Source organism: Phyllopteryx taeniolatus, chromosome 7, assembly GCF_024500385.1.
Source record: "Phyllopteryx taeniolatus isolate TA_2022b chromosome 7, UOR_Ptae_1.2, whole genome shotgun sequence".
NCBI lineage: Eukaryota > Metazoa > Chordata > Actinopteri > Syngnathiformes > Syngnathidae > Phyllopteryx > Phyllopteryx taeniolatus.
In genome coordinates this window covers 16,013,678-16,037,572 of record NC_084508.1, presented here as the reverse complement: position 1 = coordinate 16,037,572, position 23,895 = coordinate 16,013,678, and the positions used below count along the sequence as shown (strand labels likewise).

Below are 23,895 nucleotides of genomic sequence, written 5' to 3'. Positions count from 1 at the left end.
AACACTGCACACAACACACCCTGGATGGTCCAACAATAGATAGCACTAAAGTAGGTCTCCATGGGAATTTATTATACTGTAGCTATTATACCACCAAAGAATGCCATTTCATTTAGGACCACTTTTAATGAGTCTTTATCATCAGGTATGATGATTTGCTTGATGATGACTTTCCATTTGATGAAGATGCAGGTATGTCAGCAGAAAAACACTCTACAACACAATGTGATTTTTGTACCTTTTCACAAATATAAATAAAATCCATTTCAGGGTTGTTACTGTAGTATTCAAACCACGTTATGCCTTAGTGTCAATCATTTTAATTCTTTTTGAAGATCTCATAAAGACTTTTGGCAGATATGTTAGAACTATACTCAACCAGATGCTTTTTAATACAGACTGGACATAACATGCATTGTTCCAAGGAAGTTGTACCGGCTAAAGTCAAATGCTCATACTGTATTTGCAAAAACACATACACGCACAATTTTTTCTACTGTGAAACCTATGGATAGGCATTTGACTAAATTTCCTTTGACCATGGGGAAAATGGACAGTCACTTCTTAGAAATTGTTTTGTTTTTTAATAGTATTTTTTAAAGAATAGGGTCATCTGTCTCATAGTGTTCTGTACTATGCCAGTAATAAGTAGATCAATGCTGCATGGGAGAGTTACCATACAGTAGCTAGATAGTGATCAACAATGACAATTGAATGGATTCTTAACAATCAATAAAACTTTGTCTGTCCCTAATGAAAACTAATGATTACGCAAACATGGTTTGGTGTGGGGAAAAAAATGACCCTCGTCAAAGCACTTTTGGGATTGAAGTACAACAGAAATCAGGGACCTTTGACTTCACAAATGTTCTTTTGGATGAACTTACCAAACATTCCACACATTCCAGGATCTTGGAGATGGCTGTCCCGGAAGTTGACCATATATTTTTACCACATTATGAAACATTTGTATCAGATCCTTATCTACAAAATGTCAAATACAAGGGCATTAGTTATAACTCAGGAACATAAATAGCTCATATTACAAAGGTTGTTTTCCATTTTACAGAATAAGGGAACAAGGGGGAGCAATAATGACACAGCTGATATTGGTAAGATGGGTCTCATGTGCTGTCATGTTTTATCTGTCCTTCAGTTCCATCAATTCACAGACTTTCTATATCAAAGACACACACCAGACAAATGTTACATGAACACATATGCTTTGTGTCGCATCACCAGCAAATCCATGGAAAACTCACTCACTCACTCACCAAGCATAAACTCCAGCCCTCACTCAGATTAATCTTTTCTGCCCCCCTTATCTCTGTCCTCTCACACACACACAGCTCTCACACATACAATTACAAAATAATAATGTGTACCAGCTGTGAGGTAGTGGGATGTCCACGAACAAAGAAGTTGGATCAAACCTGGCCCTAGCTAATGTTGCGCCCTAAGCAAGATTTTATATGGCACCACCTCCCTCAATTGGCGATTTACGTACACTTACAAAACAAATCATATGGCATTGTTTTTAACATAGTCTCTAATTTATAAGATATTTAAAAAATTTAAATATGACCATTTTAAATGATGTAACTATTATAATTTAAAGTGTAAAAAGGAAACGCCTTATAGATATGTGTCTACTATGCGTGTATAATATATAAGGCATTTTTTTTCTTTTTTGTCATATGCATATTACGATAGAACTTTATTGTCATTTCAGTGAAATGTTGATTAGGAGATGAAAAGGAGCACTAAACTGCAGTTGAATATAACGTGGGCATGCTGGAGTATATATAATAATAATAATAATACCAATAAAAATACCAATAATAATACCAATAATAAGAATAATAATAATGTGTACTATAACACTGATGTGAAGTTCAAAGCAATTAGCATGCTTTAGACTGTTTGAATTATAACACAACTAACAATATGGTTGAGAAAATCTGATATATTATGGGGTGGAAGGAAATAGAATTCTAATTGACTATTAAGAGCAATTTAAAAAACCTAGCTAGTCAGATATAAATACAACCAAATAATAAAGGCATCGATTAGGCCTTAAACAGTTAAATTAATGCAACAAATAATAGAGAACTCTTGATCATGTAAATGCTCAGCGGGCCGCATTAAAGAATGGAGCAGGCCATATGTGGACCCCTGGTTTCTCCTCATCTCAGTGCCTTGAACCCCATGACACTTCATAAATCAAGAGTGTAGTGCTCAGGACGTGGACTCACTATCAGTCTCAAAGTCCATATTATGGTCAGCGGGTATCAAGCCTGCAACCGTAAGTTACTATTTCACCTACTATATTTCTTTTGTTCCTGTTACACACAAAGCACAAGGCAATTTCCCATATTCTGTCCTTACCGTTTAAGAAGTTCTTAAAAGATAAGTGAGTCTGTTCAAAGTAAACAGTGCGTATTTAAAGGCCACCACAGTCATAGTGTAGTGGTACATGCTGCTGCCTTTATTGAAGACCGTTCAGCTTTAAATTCAGGTCAGTGCTCCAATACCAATACCCAGCCACTGCTGGTCCAAAGCCTTAAAAAATTGGTGGGTTACATCAAGACATCCGGCATAAGAACTGTATAAAAAGAAATCATTGGTGTGGCGACCTCTGATGGGAGAAGCCGAAAGTTGCAACATATTGCTGGACAATATCTGAAGTTGCACAATCCTGTTTACGTATTTTTTTCCCTTTTATGTTCATGCTGATTAAAAAAAATATATAAATAAGAAATTACACGCCATGCAGTTACTGAGCACTTGAGTAGTATTTTTCTCCACTCAGTAGTATTTAAAGTAATTATTTGAAGGGCCACTTTTGACTTTGACTTGAGTCATATTTTTCTAAAGTAATAGTGCTCTTACTTGAGTGCAACTTTTGGCTACTCTACTCAACCTCTGCTGTGGACCAAATCAACCAGTCCGAGACGTTCTGCAAGAGATGGTCTCAGTACGGTTCCAAAAGCTCTGAACCATTTTCTTACATGGCCCCCACACAGTCTCACTCTACCTCTCTGCCAGCTTTCCTGTGGACCTGTTGCACTGTTTGTCTTTCATCTCCTCTCTCCTTTTCAACTGACAGTCCTTTCTGCTTTCTTCCAAGCTGAAACCACATCTCCCTCCACTCCACCCTCTCCCATTTCCTCCATTCCCTTTTGCTGAGTGTGGCTGTCATCCCTCTATCGTGGCAGGTGAGGCTATAAAACAGCAGGAGTAGTCAGTGGAGGGCAGTGAGACAAGGTGTTGTGTGTGTGTCTGTATCAGCTCCTGTGATTAATTATTTTACTGATACCCATATGCAAACTATACCAGCATTCAGAAGTATTGTATGCGCAGTCATTAATCTCGGCTGCTACAGTGTGTTGGTTTGTTCAACTGCAACATCTCTAACCTCTGACCTCAAGTCGTCATGTTGCGTTCAAGGCCAAAAGAGTCTCTCAGACTCGCTCAAATAAATAAAAATAAAAGTGAATGTACTAGTGATTTACAGTTCGCTAGTGAACTTTGAGAGTGTGAGGTCTATTCTGTGAACATGCCAAAAGTGGCTTCAACCTTAATGCATTAACTTTAGGTGTCTCCTCTTTCCACTCTATGCTATTGACTAAACATTGTAGAAGAAGACTGTGCCGCACTTTGAAGATTGTGATACTGGGATGTAAATGAAAGTATTGTGTTTCAAGTTAAAGCACTTCATTCAGAGTTTTATGATGGTTTATCTCATTCTCTAGTGTTTTTTTCACAGAGCTATATCTCAACTTTTTTTTTTTTTTTTTTAAACAAAGCACAGGTGCTACAGAGGATGATATAAAATTATATCACTATAACACTAAATAGTGCAGGTCCTTGAACAGCTCACTGAACACACCAGCAAATGATACAGTTTTAACACGTAAAATGGACACAAAATAAAAAAATAAACAAGGATGAATTCTGACTGAAAAAAGAGCCCTTGAGCAAGGCACCAAACCCCCACACCCAGTTCAGGAGGGCAGTACTACTTGCGTGCCCAATCACTCTTCTGTCTTTCCTTGCACGTGTGTGGTCTGGTTCTTTGTGTGCTTTAATACACGGAACGCAATATATACTGTACATCTGAGGGAAACTTTAATTTCCCCTCAGGCAATAAATCAACCATTCTTATATGTATTTTTTTATTAAATGACTTTCAGTATACTTTTCAGAAGCACCATCTCGTAGCATATTTCAGCAAACAGCATTATAGTTTTGGAAGTTTCAGCTTTATCACACAATACACCACAAACACTGTCTAAATGAGGTTTGACTTTATCCATTTGCTTTTTACTGAGCAACATTTGGTCCAAATTTACTGACACCAGTGTGAACAATATGTTCTTCACTTTAGTATGGACCAGAATAACAAATTGCAAGTGTGAACAGAATTTACTATCCATTATTATCAAATTATTACACATTACTATATACGAAACATTTCAATGACCAACATTCATCTATCCATCATCTATACAACTCATCATGTCCAGCTTTGCGGCAAGCTGGAGCATATCCTGACTTCTCTCGGTCAAAAGGCGGTACTACACACTGGACTGGTCACGACAGCAGTGATGTTTTGGGGCTGTCGCTGGGCAACACAGACTTTCGACTCCCTCCAAAGATTTTCTATGGGGTTGAGATCTGGAGACTGGCTAGGCCACTCCAGGACCTTTAAAAGCTTCTTACAGACCCACTCCTTCGGCTGTGTCTTTGGGATCATTGTCTTGCTGAAAGACCCAGCCACGTTTCATCTTCAATGCCCTCTTCAATGAAAGAAGGAGGTTTTCACTCAAAATCTCACAATACATGGGCCCATTTATTATACCTATGATGAAAATTACAGGCCTTTCTCAACTTTTTAAGTGGGAGAATTTGCACAATTGGTGGCTGACTAAATACTTTTTTGCCTCACTGTAAATACTCAAGTAAAAGTAAAAAGTACGGTGCATTTAAAGTACTCTGACAAGTACAGTTTATGGAAAATGTTACTTGAGTAAATGTAACGGAGTAACTGTATTGCGTTACTACCCACCTCTGGTCACGATCCATTCCAATACACTCTAAAGCATAAAAAAAAAATAAAAAAATGTTTTAACATTGTAAGCCATTTTATCCAAATACAACTCCTAAACTAGTTTGGGTCCAATCAAAAACCTCTGTGTTTTGAGGTTTTGGTCTCAAAGGAGACAGAAGGAGGTTAAACATTTGAGACCGGAGAAGCAGAGAGATTATGCGGACGAGATGATGAAAGCGAGAGGAGGAGGAGGAGGAGGAAAAAAATGGAGAGATGGGGTGAAGACAGGAAACAAAAAGAACAAAAAAGGCATAGGGATTGAGGAGAATGAAATAATGGTGAGGGAGCGATGGATAAAAGGGAGTAAATGACAAATCAAAACATGTCTGTATCTAATCCAAGTGGCGGCAAAAGAAAGAGTGAGAGTCCGGGTTTGGATGCAAAGTCCGGGTTTGGATGCATGTGTCTGTGTGTAGTGTGTATTTGTTACACACGCAGCAAGAGAAGTGCAGTGGACCCCGCTATTCACAGGGGAAAGAGATCGGGCCTGGCCGTGAATAGTGATACATAGGCTCCCTCTAGTGGTATGTGAAAAATCAAGTAAAGTTCAGTTGTATTTAACTTTTCTAAATTCCATACATTTGCATTTAACCTTTCAGCACTGTTTGTTTTTAAACATTTATTTTAAACATTAAACACCAAGCTATTCTTTTCAAACTGGAAAAAAAAATGTGATGCTTTAAGTCAGGGGTGTCAAACTCAAATTCACGGTGGGCCAAAATTAGAAATTGGGACAACGTCATGGGCCAAACTCAATATCTAATGAAAAATCACTGCGATGTGCATGTTTCCCTTCTCTCCAGAAATGTAGTGTTAAAGTTTATCATATGACAACAAACTTAAATTTTGCTTAGACACTGAATCTGGAATAAACAAACTTTAATATTATCCATCCATCCGTTTTCTGAGCCGCTTATCCTCACAAGGGAGTGCTGGAGCCTATCCCAGCTATCATCGGGCATGAGGCGGGGTACACCCTGAACTGGTTGCCAGCCATCTGTAAATCTGATGTAAATCTTTTTTCAAAGGCCAACAACAAAACTACCCCAAAAAATAAGAATGTCCTTCAATAAAAATCCAAACTTTAAACTATTAACAGTCCCTGCTTAGGAGTTGATAAAGTGCATTAAAAAAAACATGAATTCAATTACAACTCCATTCCATTGAAGTTGGGACGTTGTGTTAAACATAAATAAAAACAGAATTTGCAAATCATGTTCAACCTATATTTAATAGAATACACTACAAAGACGAGATATGTAATGTTCAAACTGATAAACTTTTTTGTTTTTAGCAAATAATCATTCCCTTAGAATTTTATGGCTGCAGCATGTTCCAAAAAAGCTGGGACAGGGTCATGTTTACCACTGTGTCACATCACCTTTTCTTTTAACAACATTCAATAAATGTTTGGGAACGGAGGACACTAATTATTGAAGCTTTGTTGGTGGAATTCTTTCACATTCTTGCTGGATGTACAGCTTCAGCTGTTCAACAGTCCGGGGTCTCCGTTGTCGTATTTTATGCTTCATAATGCGCCACACCTTTTCAATGGGAGACAGGTCTGGACTGCAGGCAGGCCAGTCTAGTACCTGGACTCTTTTACTACGAAGCCACGCTGTTGTAACACGTGCAGAATGTAGTTTGGCATTGTCTTGCTGAAATAAGCAGGGGCGTCCATGAAAAAGATGTTGCTTGGATGGCAGCATGTTTCTCCAAAACCTGTATGTACCCTTCAGCATTAATGGTGCCTTCACAGATGTGTAAGTTACCCATGCTATTGGCACTAACACAGCCCCATACCATCACAGATTCTGGCTTTTGAACTTTGCGTCCTTAACAGTCCAGATAGTTCTTTTCCTCTTTGGCCCGGAGGACACGACGTCCACAATTTCCAAAAACAATTTGAAATGTGGACTCGTCGGACCACAGAACACTTTTCCACTTTGCATCAGTCCATCTTAGATGAGCTCGGGCCCAGAGAAGCCAGCGGCGTTTCTGGGTGTTGTTGATAAAAGGCTTTTGCTTTGCATAGTAGAGTTTCAAGTTGCATTTACAGATGTAGCGCCGAACTGTATTTACTGACCTTGGTTTTCTGAAGTGTTCCTGAGCCCATGTGGTGATATCCTTTACAAATTGTTGTCGTTTTTTGATGCAGTGCCGCCTGAGGGATCGAAGGTCACGGGCATTCAATGTTGGCTTTCGGCCTTGCCGCTTACATACAGTGATTTCTCCAGATTCTCTGCACCTTTTGATGATGATATGGATCGTAGATGATGAAATCCCTAAATTCTTTGCAATTGTACGTTGGGGAACATTGTCCTTAAACTGTTCGACTATTTTCTCACGCACTTGTTCACAAAGAGGTGAACCTCACCCCATCTTTGCTTGTGAATGAGTGAGCAATTCAGGGAAGCTCCTTTTATACCCAATCATGGCACCCACCTGTTCCCAATTAGCCCGTTCACCTGTGGGATGTTCCAAACAGGTGTTTGATGAGCATTCCTCAACTTTCTCAGTTTTTTTTGCCACCTGTTCCAGCTTTTTTGGAATGTGTTGCAGCCATAAAATTCTAAGTTAATGATTATTTGCTAAAAACAATAAAGTTGATCAGTTTGAACATTAAATATCTTGTCTTTGTAGTGTATTCAATTAAATATAGGTTGAACATGATTTGCAAATCATTGTATTCTGTTTTGATTTATGTTTAACACAACGTCCTAACTTCATTGGAATTGGGGTTGTATGTTACATTCTTTGCTACAGCCCCATTGCTCTGCACACAACAAATGGGTCTGTCTCTTACTTTAGTGAACAGACAATCTGCCTCCCACCTGTCTTGGAAGTTAACTGTTTTCCATCTTTCATTTGGCCATTTTTGGGAAGGGGAAGTGTAAATTTGCTCGAGCAGACTGGTAGCATCGTTACTAACGACTGCAACAGAAAGGGAAGGGGCACTCGCCGGTCTAGACTGATGGGCCAACACACTAACAAAGCATTCTGGTCTTTGTAAGATTAGTGGCGCGTGTGCTATATACTGGCGGGCCAGCTCTAATACACATTTGATATGGTCTTGCAGGCCAAATATAATTACATCCTGGGCCAAATTTGGCCCCCGGGCCTCATATATGCTTTAAGTGAAACCAAACATTTTCTCCCATGAGTTAAATCAAATGAACCAAATGCTAAGCAGCTATCAGGCTTCGTGCTGCCACCAACGCTTATATCCCACTAGTTAAGAACTCAAGCACATGTGGTTTGAACTGGCTTTGTTGATGCTTCTTGAAGCCCAATTCTGGCATCGTACTCATGTCTCTAATCCACTGCTCAACTGTAATAATGATAAACCCCAATGGCGTGCAGTTGTCATTGGAAAAATGACCAGCTTATTTAAAACAGCTGAAGTTGTTGGTAAAGCCATCTCTATCAAGAAGTGACCATTTATTTGTTTAAACTTGACTCTTATGGCCTTTTGCTCTGTTTGTTCTCCTTAAATCAGTGTGATGGAAGGAAAGCCAGGAATAATTAAAGCCAGAAACACTGGGTAGCCGAGGGAGAAGGACAGACAGACTGACAGAGAAATAGAGAAGGAGGGGATGGAGGTTGGGGCCGAAACCTCAATTTTTATATGGTGTCTGGTTGTGATTTGCAAAGAGCCATCATTCATCAGTTCTGTCAACCTCTTGTGTGTTGTGTGAGCCGTAGAAAAATACGATCTCCTTTATCTTCTCTTGCTTCTTGTCCATAGTGGGACTAGAATTTTATTTCATTTTATACTCCATTTGTAGTTTTGAATTTCCTTTCTCACAGAGTACTATAGCAACTTTAAAGGTTCATATAAATTCAATTTTTGATCATTTGTCAAAAACAATAGATAAAAAAATACATTCTAATTTGTTTTCTTTTTTTCACATCAAGTGTCTTCAACCATGCAAAGGGCTTTGGGAAACCAAGATGCTTTCTCTGAAGTCCTGTGAGGTAAAATAGTGTGTGCTCATGTGTCTGCTTGTGTCCTTGTGTGTGTGTGTGTGTATGTCTACCTGTCTGAGAGTTAGTGTTTTTGTATTTATTTGTGGTAAAAAAAAAAAAAAAAAACTATGTGCCTCTTGCTCTCAGCAGAAGCAGACAGAGTGTGTGACCAGCAGCGACTTTCTGACATCTCTGAGGTCATCCAGACAGGGTGACTGCCCTCCACCGCAACGTGCGACTGGATTTGCAGCCGCCTGTGTGGAAAGCTGCTCACTAGACCAACATTGTCCTTCCCCCAGGAAGTGTTGCTTCAATGGATGTGGACACACATGTCAAACACCAGCCAATCTTTTCAAAGGTAACCCCCGCTTAATTGATTTTCTTGCTCTTGTCCAGTCATGTTTGTTAATTAAAAATCACGTTTTTATTGTTTTTTTTCCAATGGGTAAAATAAAACAATGAAATAAACTCAAACTATTAATATCATATCATACTCTTGATTTGATAATTAATTTATTAATCATGATTTTAATATTAGTACACAAGTTCAGAAGCTGTAATTGCAAATCAGGTTCAATTCAAATTTGATCTACATTGTCCAATTGGCTGCAATTTAAATTTGATTGAAAATCCCATTTAATACGGTCAAATGCTTTAATTGGAGTTGTATAATAATTGGAGTTGTGCGAATGATTACAAATCAAAAGTGTTCTCTTTCTTTTGCAGGTGTTCCTCTGAAACCCCGCAGAGATATGAGCTTTGTGGAGGACCCAGTGGGTCGGGTAAAAGTGATGTGGGTGTCGAAGTTCAATGTCAGCATAGAGCCGGTCGTTTACGTGCTCCAGTCACGCTGGAACACGGGCATTCACCCCAGTGAAGATAATGCGTCCCCATGGATCACTGTTGCCATGGTAAATAACGACCAGACTTTCATTTCTCAGCCCGGGCCTGCCTTTGAGGATTTGATATTGGCAAAGATTTTGCCTTTTAACAGTTTAACAACCTCGAAAGGTTGTGCAACATATCTTAACGTCATAATTCACTCTGGAGATGATAGACAGTTTCCACCTCATCAGTCTACTGCCTCGCTGTCTAAACCTTTTCCCCAGCCTGCCTGACACTTTGCCAGGGTAAACTGTTCGTGTGAATGTATGGGTGAGTGAGTGTGTACTGTGTATCCATCCACATGCGTGTGCCTGTGTGAGGTTAGGTAAATAAGCAGAGCTTAAAAAGGAACCACTGGTAGCCACAGTCGTTCCACCGACTGACTCTGAATGACTGAACATTCATTATGGACTTAAATAGATGACGGCTCGTGTCTGTGTGTTTGCCTTTGTGTCACTAAGCCAGCTATTGCACACCACATCTGTATCTTTGACAATTTGAACCATAAATTTGACAAATCTGTGTTTTTATTAGTATTGCTTGTCTTCATTCCACTTTACTTTCATATACAGCAGTTCATTAGCAAGGGCTACATGGTGATGGAGTAGTTAGGACGTCACAGTAGAGATGTTCTGGGTTTGAATTGTGTGAGTTTTCTTGGGGTACTCGAGCTTCCTCCCACATTTCAAAACATACTTGCTCGGTGAACTGATTTCAAGACTCTGAATTGCCTTCAAGTCTGATTGTGAATGCTAATGATTGTTTGTGTATGATAGGGGTGTCCAGACGTTTTCCTCCAATTGCCGCATGCATAAAAATAGATGGATGCAAGGTCCACTTGGACATTCTTTGACTCTTTTTCATTAAACAAGCCACAACTAATCTATTAAGCACGTATATTTGTTGTATGCTAGTCTGCTATGACTATGCTATGTCACAACGTTCTGTTAATACAAAATTAAGATGAAGAAAGCCGTGTATATACTGTATGCGGAAATGATCTGCAAAGCACTTCCTCGTCTGGGATGATCGACGTGGCTAATATGGAAACGTGTCCATAAAATCATAAATAATTGTTCTGATATTTTCAGAGGCGTATGTGGGCTTAAATAGGGAGGCATTTGTGTTGCAATCAATACAAAATTAGACTGACATACTGTCTGATGAATTATTTCATGTGGCATGACGTGGCTATCTTCTTTCCTCTATTTTTTTTAACAAACCTTCCAACATGTTTCACAATTACTGTTTTCACTCATTATTGTATAAACAGAAAACATCTAGACTTTTAATCCAGGCAAAAATTGCCTGTATGCAGAATACACAGAAGTTCAAAGTCCTGCCATCTACGTATCAGGCTGTGACTGGCTGACGTGTCCAAAATGTGGGCGGGCCAAAATCTGACTGAAAATTAAATAAGAGTATTTCATCAGAAAATGAGCCTTAAATTACTACTGAGTCTATTTTGGGGGGAATTTCTATGAAAGCCAAATCTTCTAACCAGCTACAGTATTTTGACTTTTCCTTAACCTTCCTCTCCTTAACGTTTGTGGAATGCATCATATGGTCAGAAAGAGATAAAAAGGTGCTTATTATGTTTTTCAAATTCATTTTTTTAACACAATTATTCAAGCGTCGTAATTTCAATTCAAATATAAATGATTCAAATGCAGTTCCTGCTGGCACATATTTCAGCCCATACATTGTTTTCTGCAGACATCATTTTTAAGTCCAGAATTATGGAATATGTGCCAATGTTCTCACCATAAATTACTTCCTTTTAGCGTTATAAAACAAGTCTTCCACGGCACATGGCTTAGGATTACGCATTCAGTGTCGGCATCCACAGCGCTTCCACTTGCTTGTGCATTTTCAGGTCACGCCATTCAAACGCCAGGTAGACCAATTGGGCTTTTTATTTTATGGAGCATTGTGCGCTTGTGGTCTGAAAATACGTTTCTCGCATATTGCCGTGGAGGTTCCAGATGCTAAGCTAAATTTGAAAGCAGTCAGCTCACTCAACACTTTGTATGGTTACACTGCAGTGGGCGGTGGGAGGGGGGATTCAACTAATTTGGGGGGGATGGGCACAGTAAATGGGGGGGGGGTTGGTGATTAGCCCGAACGTGATGTTGCTAAAACCTAAGATTATGAATGGTTTTGACTAACAATGAATGTAGATTTTCACTGAACTGAGTCTAATTAACGCATTCAGATCAAATTAGGGTTACTAAATAAGCCGTTAAACAATAAATTATGCTGATTTCGATGTAAACTGTAAATGCATGCTATGTGGGAACGCTGTTTTACCTTGCTACACATTCTTACTGAGAGCGGAACATTAAGTCCTCCATTACGCTTGTCATAGGGAGCCATTATTACACAGACAAGGAACCTTGCATGTCATTGTTCATATATTTGATGTGTTTGTATTTTTAGACCCTTTCTGAGGATGCACTACTGTCAGATCTGAGACCTCAGCGTTGGTATCAGTTCAGAGTGGCGGCAGTAAACAGTCAAGGCAGCAGGGGCTTCACCACACCAAGCAAGCACCACATCTCCAGTAAAGGTCAGACTTGGAGACGCTCAAGTATTTAACACAGAGAGCGTTGAGCTGTGCCGTACTGACCTGACAGTGAATCTTTATGTTGTGTCTGAGGAACACAGCTAGCCCTTCACCATTTTTGCAAATGTATGAAGGATATTATTCCTATCTGAGGACAAGTCAGGAACTTAGGAACATTTTTGTTTCCTCTCATTGCCTCTTCTCTCTCACACCTTGAATTTAAAATGCAGGAGGTTAAAACAATCTGGGACTTTATTAAGGACACAACACACACATATCCGGTATGCGTAATATTCATCAGACTCAGTTTTTTTTTGGTCTAATTGGGTTTGTGCCATAATTAGCTGCATTTAACTTCAGGCTAGCTTGATTGAAGACTCTAAATTGCCCGTAGGTGTGAGTGTGAATGGTTGTTTGTTGTGTGCCCTGCGATTGGCTGGCGACCGGTTCAGGGTGTACCCCGCCTCCCGCCCGAAGATAGCTGGGATAGGCTCCAGCAGCCCGCGACCCTAGTGAAGATAAGCGGTGAAAGAAAATGGATGGATGGATGGATGGATGGATGACTTCAGGTTAGTTGGACCTCTAAGTCTTTATCTGTTCACACTGATTCTGGGGGATAATTTTCAGTCGCAGCATAAACACAAAATTGGAATTCTTGCATGAAATTCTCCTTGCGGATCATTTTTCCCTTTGTCAACATGTTCGGAAAAATGTTTTATTTGCTTTTTTGCAGCAACTCAAATGACAATATTGACACTGCTCTCACATCTGTCTTTCATACCCGAGAGGCTCCTTAGCATAATAACTGGAGACAGTGGTAAGAATCTACCTGTTTTAATGAAAACAATGGGACTACCCCTAAGATGTTTATTTTTAAAATCTTTTCTTATCACATTTATTTCGTCACTGAAAAGCTGAGTTGAGAACATCTACCATTTTGCTTATATTTGTGCATGACAAATATACATTGTTACATAACCTCTATTTTTTTTTACATTTCCTCAGAGCAAGAATAGTACTTCAGCTGTTTCCCTTGGCTTAAGAAAATATCTCTTGACTGTTGATCTGTCAGCTTCATACTAATTTTGTGCATGCATATGTATGTGTGTTATATTGGGGTTCTGTGTTAAAGGTTAAAGACACAGACACACAGACATTCCAAATGCCATCTGATAGCAGTCAGAGGCTTGTGGTTCTAGTTCATTAGACTGATTAGTCTGGGGCTAAAGGTCAGGGGTTACAAATCAGGAAGCTAGCAGATGTCAGACCGGTTCCTCTTGTGTTTTGGGTCTTCTAATGTGACCTCACCAGTTGCCTTTTTGGTCATCATTTTGGTAATCATCATAGAATGTTGCTTGCAGAACTCATCCTGATGTTTTCGTCTAATAAAATACTGAATTAAAACCCATCTGACTGAGGCAGAAATATGAAACACAGGGCTTTGAGAAACAGCTAAACATATTCTATGCATGCACACAGAAACAGACCAAGTCCATCAATTCCATCTAATATTCAACTTTGGTCTGTGCATAAAGACCAGTGCCAACCAGGCTAAGTCTCTGGCCAGTGGGAGGCCTGCCACGGGGGATGTAATTCTAATCAGATACTTTTTGTAGTTGTAATCAAATACAGGACACCCTATGAGGTACTAACGAGACACAGATTCTGTTTTGAAAGAGCAGCGACCTAAGGATTTCTTCTTAGAGGCAAAAGTCGACTTGGTTTTGGTAGCTACTGAAAACGTTATTGTCATGCTTCTCCAGTATCGCTCACCTTTGATGCTATTAATCTAATTGGCTCGTTGACTGCAATGAGACCAAGAAGAAATTAGACTTTTCCCCTCCGTTTATCCTGCTCAGGGTCATGGCAGGGGCTGGAGTCTAGAGATGTTGAAGCTTTTAATACTACAGATTGTTTTGTATTGTTGATTAATGCTTAACATGTTTTATGTCTTGTTGGCACCGTGCATGGCCAGCTAAAGCATTCCGTCTTGCTAAAGCCTTAAGTGAAATGTAAAGAAAGTTTGAATAGCAGTGCCTTTCTCTTTCTATCTCGCTGCAGACCCGTCGCCTCCAGAACCGCCACTAAATATTCGAGTGAGCAACCAGACTCTGATTGGGATGACTTCACAAGCAGGATCTCAGATCATAGAAAGGTATTGCATAAACAAAATTGCATGAATTGTTATTTTCCTTGCTGGAATTGTTGATAAGTATCCTTCCTGTGCATTAGATCATCAATTATATTCAAATCTAATCTTCAGTAACAGTTTAATAACAGACCCATTCCATAAAGTAGTTTCCCTTCAAAATAAACTTGCAAACATTTTGAGCTGCCACTGCACAGTCCGTGATTGGGGGTCAAAAGAAGGTTACAAAAGCCACAATTAAATCAGTTGAAAAACCAATAGAGTGAATTTATTGCAACATCAGTTACGTCAAAATTTTTTACTATTTTATTTTTGATCAACAAAAACAGGCCATAACCACACAACCACCACATTCCAAACCGCGAGCATACCATAAAACAAACACCATAGAATGAAAATGCAGAGACGAGGACACTATTCAGAACCACAACAGAAAAAAAGCAACAGAGACACAAAACACAACCCCAAGGAAAAAGGAAAATAAGTAAATTATGATAATCAGTCGCATTCTTCAAAACTGGGCATCAAATTTATTTCCCTTTGTGACGTGTTCACTGAAATGCTGAAACCGAAACTTTTCTTTTCCTAAACCATACAGTGAGGGTGATAGTAACCTTTTCTTTAAGGATTTGGCTTCAGGAAGGTGATGGGTTCAAGACCAGTATGGAAACTGGTTGCTGGAGAGATGTCTATGCGTCCTAAAAATCTTCAGGACTAATAAAAGGATTGCTTCTTTTTTAGTCAAACACTGCATTTTCTTGTTGAATACTGGGAGTTTGTTGACTTTTATGCTGTGTTTTGACATTTTGACCTCTCTCCGTAGGTCAGGAGGAAGTGGGATCACTGTAACTGTCCTAATACGCTGGGACTCCCCTCAGGAGGGAGACCTCCCAGTCCACAATTACAGGGTCACCTGGATGTCTCAACATAGGACACGAAAGCACACACACTCAGAGCATGCAAACACACATGAATTGCATAACAACATGCAGGCCCAGCTTACACAGCCACATGCACACCAGCAGAGTAAAAAAGGAAGCAACAGCAGAGTGACTCAGGGGGTAAGGAAACGTGTCCTACCTTTATTCACAATAATTCGATTATGTGGTGATAGACCGGAGGGGCAGAGGAAGCAGTGTTAATCTGATTACATACATTTGTATTTTTAATTTATTTTTTTAATGAAGAATTTGTTTGCTCGTGAAAAACTACTTGAAAAGGACCGTGGCTTTAGGACAAGGTCAGACATTTAAAAGAATTGGAGGCCTAGAATAGAGTTTCTTCATGTACAATGTACTTCTCAATCTTTTATCTTTATTTTGTTGTATAACCTGAAAATGTTAATGCTGATATGTTTAGTGTAAAGTACAGCACCAAGATAAACAATTAACAACATGCAACATAGTTACAGATGTTACAGATACATACTGTAAATAATATGAATTGCAATTGTTAAGAAAAGAATGAGGGCATCTCCACTGAACTATTAAGATGATAATAGCCAGAATCCCAGTACAGCGTGACCTCCAAGTCGAAGGCTCCAAAGGTTGTACAATTTAAAGCAAAAAAGACAAAAATCTGGTCGAAAAACATCTCTCAAGTCAAAACTTTACACCATCGTCATGTGTGACCTTACGCAAGATGTCCCTCAACCAGCCACATGGATCAGATTCTGTCCAACTTCCACTTAAGAAGGACATGACAGCTTTCACATTATAGTTGGAAAATGGAACCTCTATTGTATTCTGTGATACTGGTAGACCTCAAATGTTTTGAGCATAATTAATCAGTTTAACAGTTAAAAAAATAGAAGTTAACCACCCCTATTATTAAAACATAAAAACAATAAATTGTTTACTAACCCTTGATTTTGATGACAAGTGACAGATGTAGTAGTGAACATGAAGAGGAAAATTACTTCTTATGCTTGGGAACATAACAAATCAAAGCCAAAGAAAAAGCAAAACACTTTTCTTAGTTAATCATGTAGATGCTGACTGTGCTTTTGAGATTTGCTGAGGTCTTATGAAATATGCAGAGGTGACCCACTATGTGGACATTCACTTCAAGAGAAAAAGAAAAAAAGAAAAATAAAGAACATAAACATCAGGGTTTCAGGCTTTTAATGCAAGTTTGCTCATTTGGAGTTAGCTATCCTAAGTAGTGATGGCGATCCCAGACTGAGCCCGTTGGAGCCATTTATCTTGAGTCAGGTCCTCTGTTCTGCTTGACTGAGAGGCCCGGAATTTAAATGAGACCTCTTAACAAGTGTTTTTTTTAATTATTATTTGTTGCTACATTTACTAGACACACAAAGAGACATCAGCATCACAACAGGTAGCACCAAGAACAGCAGCAACAAACAATATGTAATATAGGCCTACTGGTAATTATAGTGCCAAGCACGAAAGATAATGAAACTAATTTTTATGTCAACTAGAATTTCATGCAAGATGTGGGAGCTACGACAATAAAAATGATATATGAAAGGAAACTGAAGGAAGCCTCCTCAAACATGAAAACCTCTGCAGAATTAGTGGTTATGAATATACATTGGTTTCTTTCATATAATATCCTCTGACATTAAACACTAAAATAGAAATCGAGGCTTTTCTTTCTGAGTGTCACATATACACGGATGCACGCACACACACACACACACACACACACACACATAGCTGTACAGGCCATATGTTTTGTCTATCTTGGTCGCCCTCGAAATACTTCAACCTCGTTTTCTCTGCTAGTCACCAAGGAACTGCTTTTAACTCAGGTCTGTAACATTTTGTCTTGCACACACACACACACGCACACACACACGCACACACACACACACAAATGTGTTATCGTCTAAGCATCTCTTTACTGTGGCTGGTTCAAGTCCACACAGGCAGACAGATTTGATTGACTAAGAGTCAGTAATGAGCTGTCAGTCAAACAGCAGTCTAATGCAGAACAGGTCTTGCCTGTCAGTCAAAAGGGAGAGTTACACACATCTTTCACCGTGTGAGGAGGAGGAGAATATTGAAGAATATGAAGGCAGTAAGGATAATGAATATAACAATGGCATTGACTGTGGTGGTTTTTGAAGCCACAGACCTCTGTACGACACCAGTCAGGAACCTGAAAAAACATTGGAACAGACCTAACTGTGAAATTCAGTTTTTAAAAAAAATCACTTTTCCATTTTTATGTTGTTATAGGTGCAGTGTGAGCTGTGGCTACAGGGTCTTCTCCCTGATACTTCCTACTTCCTGTCTGTACAGTCAGTAGCCCACTGGGATCAGAAGAGACTGAAGAGCCCAAGAGCCCACATTGTCTTTACTACAGTCTCCTATAAAGGTAAATTACATAAAACATCCTCTTACTTACATGTCTGATTTGCCCTGAAAGATGCATTATAGCATGGTACAATAAAATCCCTTATCAGTGCTGTCTCAAAAATACTGCCTTTACAAATATAAGTAGAATGATACTCACCAACGCCAATCTGTATACAAAAGTGGCCCAAAATGTGGGCTACTTATTTATGGGTGTTAGCATGCTGCTTCCTGGTTCATAAAAACAAAAGATGTTATGAGCGTACGAATGGTGCCTAGAACACAAAGAGGAATGATATTATTTGCCACAAGAACAAATAATAACATAGGAAGGAAGGAAGGAAGGAAGGAAGGAAAGAAGGAAGGAAGGAAGGAAGGAAGGAAGGAAGGAAGGAAGGAAGGAAGGAAGGAAGGAAGGAAGGAAGGAAGGAAGGAAGTTGAGAAGATCATGTCTAACTGTCGAAAACATGACAGAGTGAAACAAGTTGACCCGCAGCGAGACTAAAGAATTCAAAAAGCATGACTAATCCTAACATACAGTACTGGATTGTAAGAATACAGTACAGTAAAAGAAGTAATATGCCATTTTTTTGCAAGAAAACACGACAAGACTGAGCTGAGATTTAACATTTAATAACTTGTTCCATGCTATTAATTATTGGTGTCGATGAGGTTCACAGGACTTTACACATTTCTAAACTGAGTCATACATAATTGAGTTTATGGTATTTCAGATGAATTTGTCAGCACATTCGGGTTCCCTCCATGTTTCTAAACGCACTGGCACATGCAGAGTGTGGAAAATGGCAAGTTAATAGTCGTCCAGGCAACAAAGGTATTTATAGGCGACGTATCGGTCAACGGAGCACAGGGTTATATGCCAGTTGCAGCGCAATTATCCACCCACAGAGCACCAATTTCATATGGAACATGTCAGAATTTATCTTACAAAACGTAACCATATTGTATATGGCATTTGTTGATGAGGCTGAAAGGTCAGGTGAAGCCAATTCGTGCCTTTGAATGAAAAATAATGAAGTCTAACTTTGTACTTTCAGCACTACTTTGCAAGGGTCACAGCACAATATAATCATAAATCCCGTGTATGATACAACTATATGTGTTGTCTTGTTGTTTTATCAGAACTCCACTAAAAGAACAATACTTGCTTGAGAACGAATCAACTGTACTGTGGCTGATGAAACACGTTCAAAAGGAGCATCAATCAATTGGATACTCAAATGTTTTCCCCTTTTATTAAAAGTAGTTTAAATGAGTCAGTTAAACTTTTTAAAAACATATTTTTTTCCCATTCCCTCTCAATTAGATTTTACCAAAAGAGAAGACTTCTCCAATGAGCTCCCCTCTGCGGTTTCCTCATCATCCCCATCGCTGTCCTTGTTTCCTTCCCTCTCATCCTCTCCCGACCTCCCCCTTTCGTCTTCTCTTCCTCACCTTGAATCCCCTCTTGACCCTGTCATCCCTGGTGACCTTCGCCTGGAGGTTGCCGCCCCCCATTACCATAGTGGTCAGCTGCAGGTCAAGGTGTTCTGGAAGAGGTCTAACCACGGTGGGTTGATCGAGAAACACACCACAACTGTGGACATTGTAATGGCATAATCATCCTTTTCCTCCACTGTGTTGCAAATAGAAGTGATTGATTTAACAAACAATCCCCAACAGATGTTTGTAGCAATTTAGTCTGTAGAATTTTATTAATTGCTAAATTTTCATTTGATCCTGACCACTTGTTTAACTGACTTAAAGTCGTAATTGTACAAGAAAGAACTCGTTATGAGAGTAGCTGTAATATTAACAACATTTCCAAAATATTGTTTCCCTAATATTCTTTGGAAGAATCCCAAGGTTATTTTACAAAATAAAAAACAGCTTGGCTAAAAAAACAACAACCTTAATTTAATTAAGTTATATTTAGCTTCAGAATTAAGATTTGAAATGTAATATTTCCCAAACTTAAAAACTAAAAACCTACTCTTGTATTTTTTATATTTATGTGAACAAGTTCAGGTTGCAGGTTGTGAGGCACATGGAAGGTAAAACGGTTCACATCCTTTTCTATGACAAAAATATTCTGCTTTACTCATCTCTATGAGTAATTTCCTCATGTTTGTAAAAGAACATTGACTGAAAATGAAACATGGCTCTTTATTGTAATGAAAGCATGGTAGGAATGCAGGAATTTTAACCCTGAGTTGTTCCTCCAGGCTTCCTCTTGTGATATAATCTAAAGTAATCAGCGTAGGACAAAATGTAGCTTTGAGAAATACAACCCAGGAGAGTGTCTCCTGTCTGTCCTGTAGATTTTGGCAGCTGGACAGTAAGAGGAGATACAAAAAGGATAACATGTCAGTTTTGGCCAACATAAAAATGAATGTACAAAAACAGGATTTTGACATGTTGGTCTTGCGCCTACTCACTCACAGTACGAGCGCCCAATGTTTCTTTTGTCTTGTTTTATTGCAGCCAGAAACCGTCAACCTGGTCCATACATGTTGCGGTGGGGTCCACATACTTGCAGCTCTAATGTTACAGGCACTGAGGGCTCAGCAAGTGTGCAGGTACATACCTTTGGCTGATTAATGATGTGTCAGAGTGGGTGTTTTGGTGTTACATATGTGAATGTGAATCTGTGGCAGATTGGGTTTCAGCACCATAACTCATTTTTCCCAATGTAATGCCCCCATCTTCTGTGTTTGTGTAACCATGTCTCTCTGCAAATCATCACTTTGTCCAGCCTCACTTTTGTCATCATCTCTCCCTCAGATGATTTCTTTGCTTCTATTGAAATGTGTCATTAGTGTAGATACCAAACAATTGGGGGGTGACAAATTAGCACCCCGAAGAGGTGTGAATGCATTCAGTACCAAGATAAAACATAATGTTTATTCACAAAACAAAGTAGCTGCAAAATGATGCAAAGAGGAGCATAGGTGAAATATGCAGCAATGATCATCAAGTGTTTAATGTTTAGTAAAGATGGTGATAAACAGATCAGTGCTAAAAATAGATTTTTTTTAAAAAAATATGAAAATACTTACATTTTACTCATTGAAAGTGATTTGTTTTATTCAGTGAAGTATATAATTTTCTTAGAAGTCAAACAGTATTTCGCTGTTTAACAGTGCCAGTGTACATAACTGCCAAGTTCAAATTGTTGAACTTTATTCCAATATTAACTAAATATCATAGAGCAGGGGTGTCAAACTCATTTTTGTCACGGGCCACATCGCAGTTATGACTTCCCTCGGAGGGCCGCTACGACTGTGGACCCATTTAATTAAAGATTACCTCATATACTGTAATTACAATATATACAACACATTGAAAGTTTTGAAATTAGAAGCCTATAAAAACATGTTTTTCAACGATTATATTTCTTTTCAAAGGGGGATTGGAAACAACAAAATGCTTGTAAATATCCATTTTCTGTACCGCTTTATCCTCACAAGGGTCGTGGGCGTGTTGGAGCCTATCCCAGCTATCTTCGGGCGAGAGGCGGGGTACACCCTGAACTGGTCACCAGCCAATCGCAGGGCACATAGAAACAAACAACCATTCGCACACACATTCACACCTTTGGGCAATTGAGAGTCTTCAATCAACCTACCATGCATGTTTTTGGGATGTGGGAGGAAAACGAAGTGCCTGGAGAAAACCCGCGCAAACACGGGGAGAACATGCAAACTCCACACAAACAAGAAGAGCAGAACTGTGAGGCAGATGTACTAATCAGTTGTCCACCGTGCCGCCGCTTGTAAATATCTCAATGGTATTACACCAGAACACAATGAGAGATTTTGATTTGCTTTCGTGGGCCACATAAAATGATGTGGTGGGCCGGATCTGGCCCCCATGCCACCAGTTTGACACCTGTGTCATCGAGGTATCCAAAGGGGAAAAAACACGTAATATGTCACTTTAAATCACAGGTTCTCTCACAAACCTGGCCATATCTTTTCCCTCCAGAGTACCCATTACACCATCACAGGCCTACTGTTTGCATGTAAGTACTGGGTCGCTGTGGCAATGAAGACTGATCCTGAGTCAGAAGCTGTTGCCTGGGTTACTACCCCAACTTGCTCTTCCATCAGGATCAAAGGAGGCAAAGCTTTGCCCTGCGGCATAAAAGGTACCATCTTATTCTGAATGTTTTTTTTTAAAATATATAATTAACATTTTGATGAGTGAAATCATATTGCAAGATGTTATAAACGTTGTATGACACACATTATTAGCGCATAAGAACAAACACTGTATATCGTTTTGAAATTAAATGTTTCATATCCTTTGGGTCAGAGCGCCCCCTAGCCCGCAGAAAGGTGATACTGCGCCCAGAGCGTCTGACGGCAGGTTTTCAGCAAGCCAATGGTACACTGCTGGCTGTGTTTCGCTGGAGGCTATCCCAACAAGCACTGGACCTGGCAGAGGTTCATGGGTTCCAGTTCACTTGGACACTGCAGTCAGGTGTAACCTTGGGAGCAAAAGGCCACGAGGACACGCTTATCTCTCAGACACAGACAATCGCACCGGTGAGACAGAAATAATGTACTGTTTATCCAGCCTGAAGTATTTATTTATGCAACTACTCATGTGTCATCATTTCTAGTTTTGATTGCTGTTTTGTTTAAAATGTTTCTTACCTCTCAGTCTCAGCGAGCAGTGATAGTTCATGGTCTCCAGGGTGACAGTGTTTACCAGGTGCAGCTTAAGGTTTTAACTACCGGAGGCAGCAACGGCGCTGCAGTCTTCAAGACTTTTCACACCCCTGCACTGTGAGGTATCTTCTTTTTTTTTCCCCTTATGATGATATGTTTAAAAACAAAATATACTTTTTCTTCAATTCTTAACCCTCCCAATGTTTTCTTTTAGGTCCAAATGCTATGAGACTCTGCTGCACCACTATTGGGTTCTTTACCAACACATACTTCCAAACCTTCTTTCAAAATGCAACTCATTTTAAGTAGTAAAATTAAGTAGCATTTTCCCTCTTGTCCTGATTGTTTGCCCCTCTCTTTATTTTAACATCAGACATGAGTAAGCCAATATAAATGTTGATTTTTTTTTTTTTTATCATAAATGGATCACGCTACAATACTTTTCACAAGAAATGTGAACCGTAGATACAAGTCTACATACAGTATACAGTATGGTATATAGCACATTGTTGAGCTGAATATATATGCTAAATATTCAATTTAATAGGATACTCTACGTCACTGGAGCCAAATGACATCTGCAAAGTGGTGTTGGACACCTGTTTTGTCATGTATTATTTAGAAATGAAGAATCCCAATTAGAAAATGTTCTAGCACTGACCTTATGTACGAATAGAAATGTATGTCTATCGATTGTGTTTATTGCAGTTGGACTGCAATGCTATCTTTCATGTGGTTCTTTTTGCTGGAGTAAACTCAAATATTCTGTTTCAGAAATTTTTATTTTTAAACATTTGTACTGAAATGTGGATGAATATTTGTGTTTGATATATAGTTGGTGTGTTCCAGCAATTATATGTATCATGACTTTTCCACACTGTTTTTGCTGTACTTGTGGAAGAAAGAGAATTATGTTGAAATACACTTTATGTTGCCTTGTTTTTTATGTTTATTTCTGAAATTCTATTTTACTGATGTTCATTTTGTGCATAGTTCCTTCTACTCTTAATCTGATAGTTGTATTTATTGTTTCCATGTCTTTATTCTTGTAATTAAATGTTAAGTTACCATGTGTTGTGTCCGTGGTCTTTTTGTGTGGTGACAATTTTTAAATCCTACTTTTTTCAACAGAATATTGTAACGTCTGTGTGTGTGAGAGAGAGAGAGAGAGTGAGAGAGAGAGAGAGAGAGAGAGAGAGAGAGAGAGAGAGAGAATT

At 39.1% G+C, this 23,895-nt stretch overlaps 1 protein-coding gene across 3 annotated transcripts in view; it reads left to right on the top strand.

The window, feature by feature from the left end:
* Nucleotides 1-23,748, top strand: part of anos1b (anosmin 1b) — a 37,822-nt gene extending 14,074 nt beyond the window's left edge. The window contains exons 3-15 of one of the 3 annotated variants that reach the window (XM_061779740.1): nt 9,032-9,091; nt 9,233-9,440; nt 9,809-9,993; nt 12,407-12,536; nt 14,595-14,688; nt 15,506-15,743; nt 17,886-18,024; nt 19,330-19,572; nt 20,487-20,581; nt 21,990-22,152; nt 22,320-22,552; nt 22,671-22,800; nt 22,893-23,748. In XM_061779740.1, the coding sequence (XP_061635724.1) occupies nt 9,032-9,091; nt 9,233-9,440; nt 9,809-9,993; nt 12,407-12,536; nt 14,595-14,688; nt 15,506-15,743; nt 17,886-18,024; nt 19,330-19,572; nt 20,487-20,581; nt 21,990-22,152; nt 22,320-22,552; nt 22,671-22,799 (1,917 nt within the window). In that variant the 3' untranslated portion in view covers nt 22,800; nt 22,893-23,748. Of the gene's footprint in view, nt 1-9,031; nt 9,092-9,229; nt 9,441-9,808; nt 9,994-12,406; nt 12,537-14,594; nt 14,689-15,505; nt 15,744-17,885; nt 18,025-19,329; nt 19,573-20,486; nt 20,582-21,989; nt 22,153-22,319; nt 22,553-22,670; nt 22,801-22,892 lie in introns of all 3 variants that reach the window. The other 2 variants (XM_061779739.1, XM_061779741.1) reach the window with 2 other exon arrangements.
* The last annotated feature ends 147 nt before the right edge of the window (nt 23,749-23,895 follow it).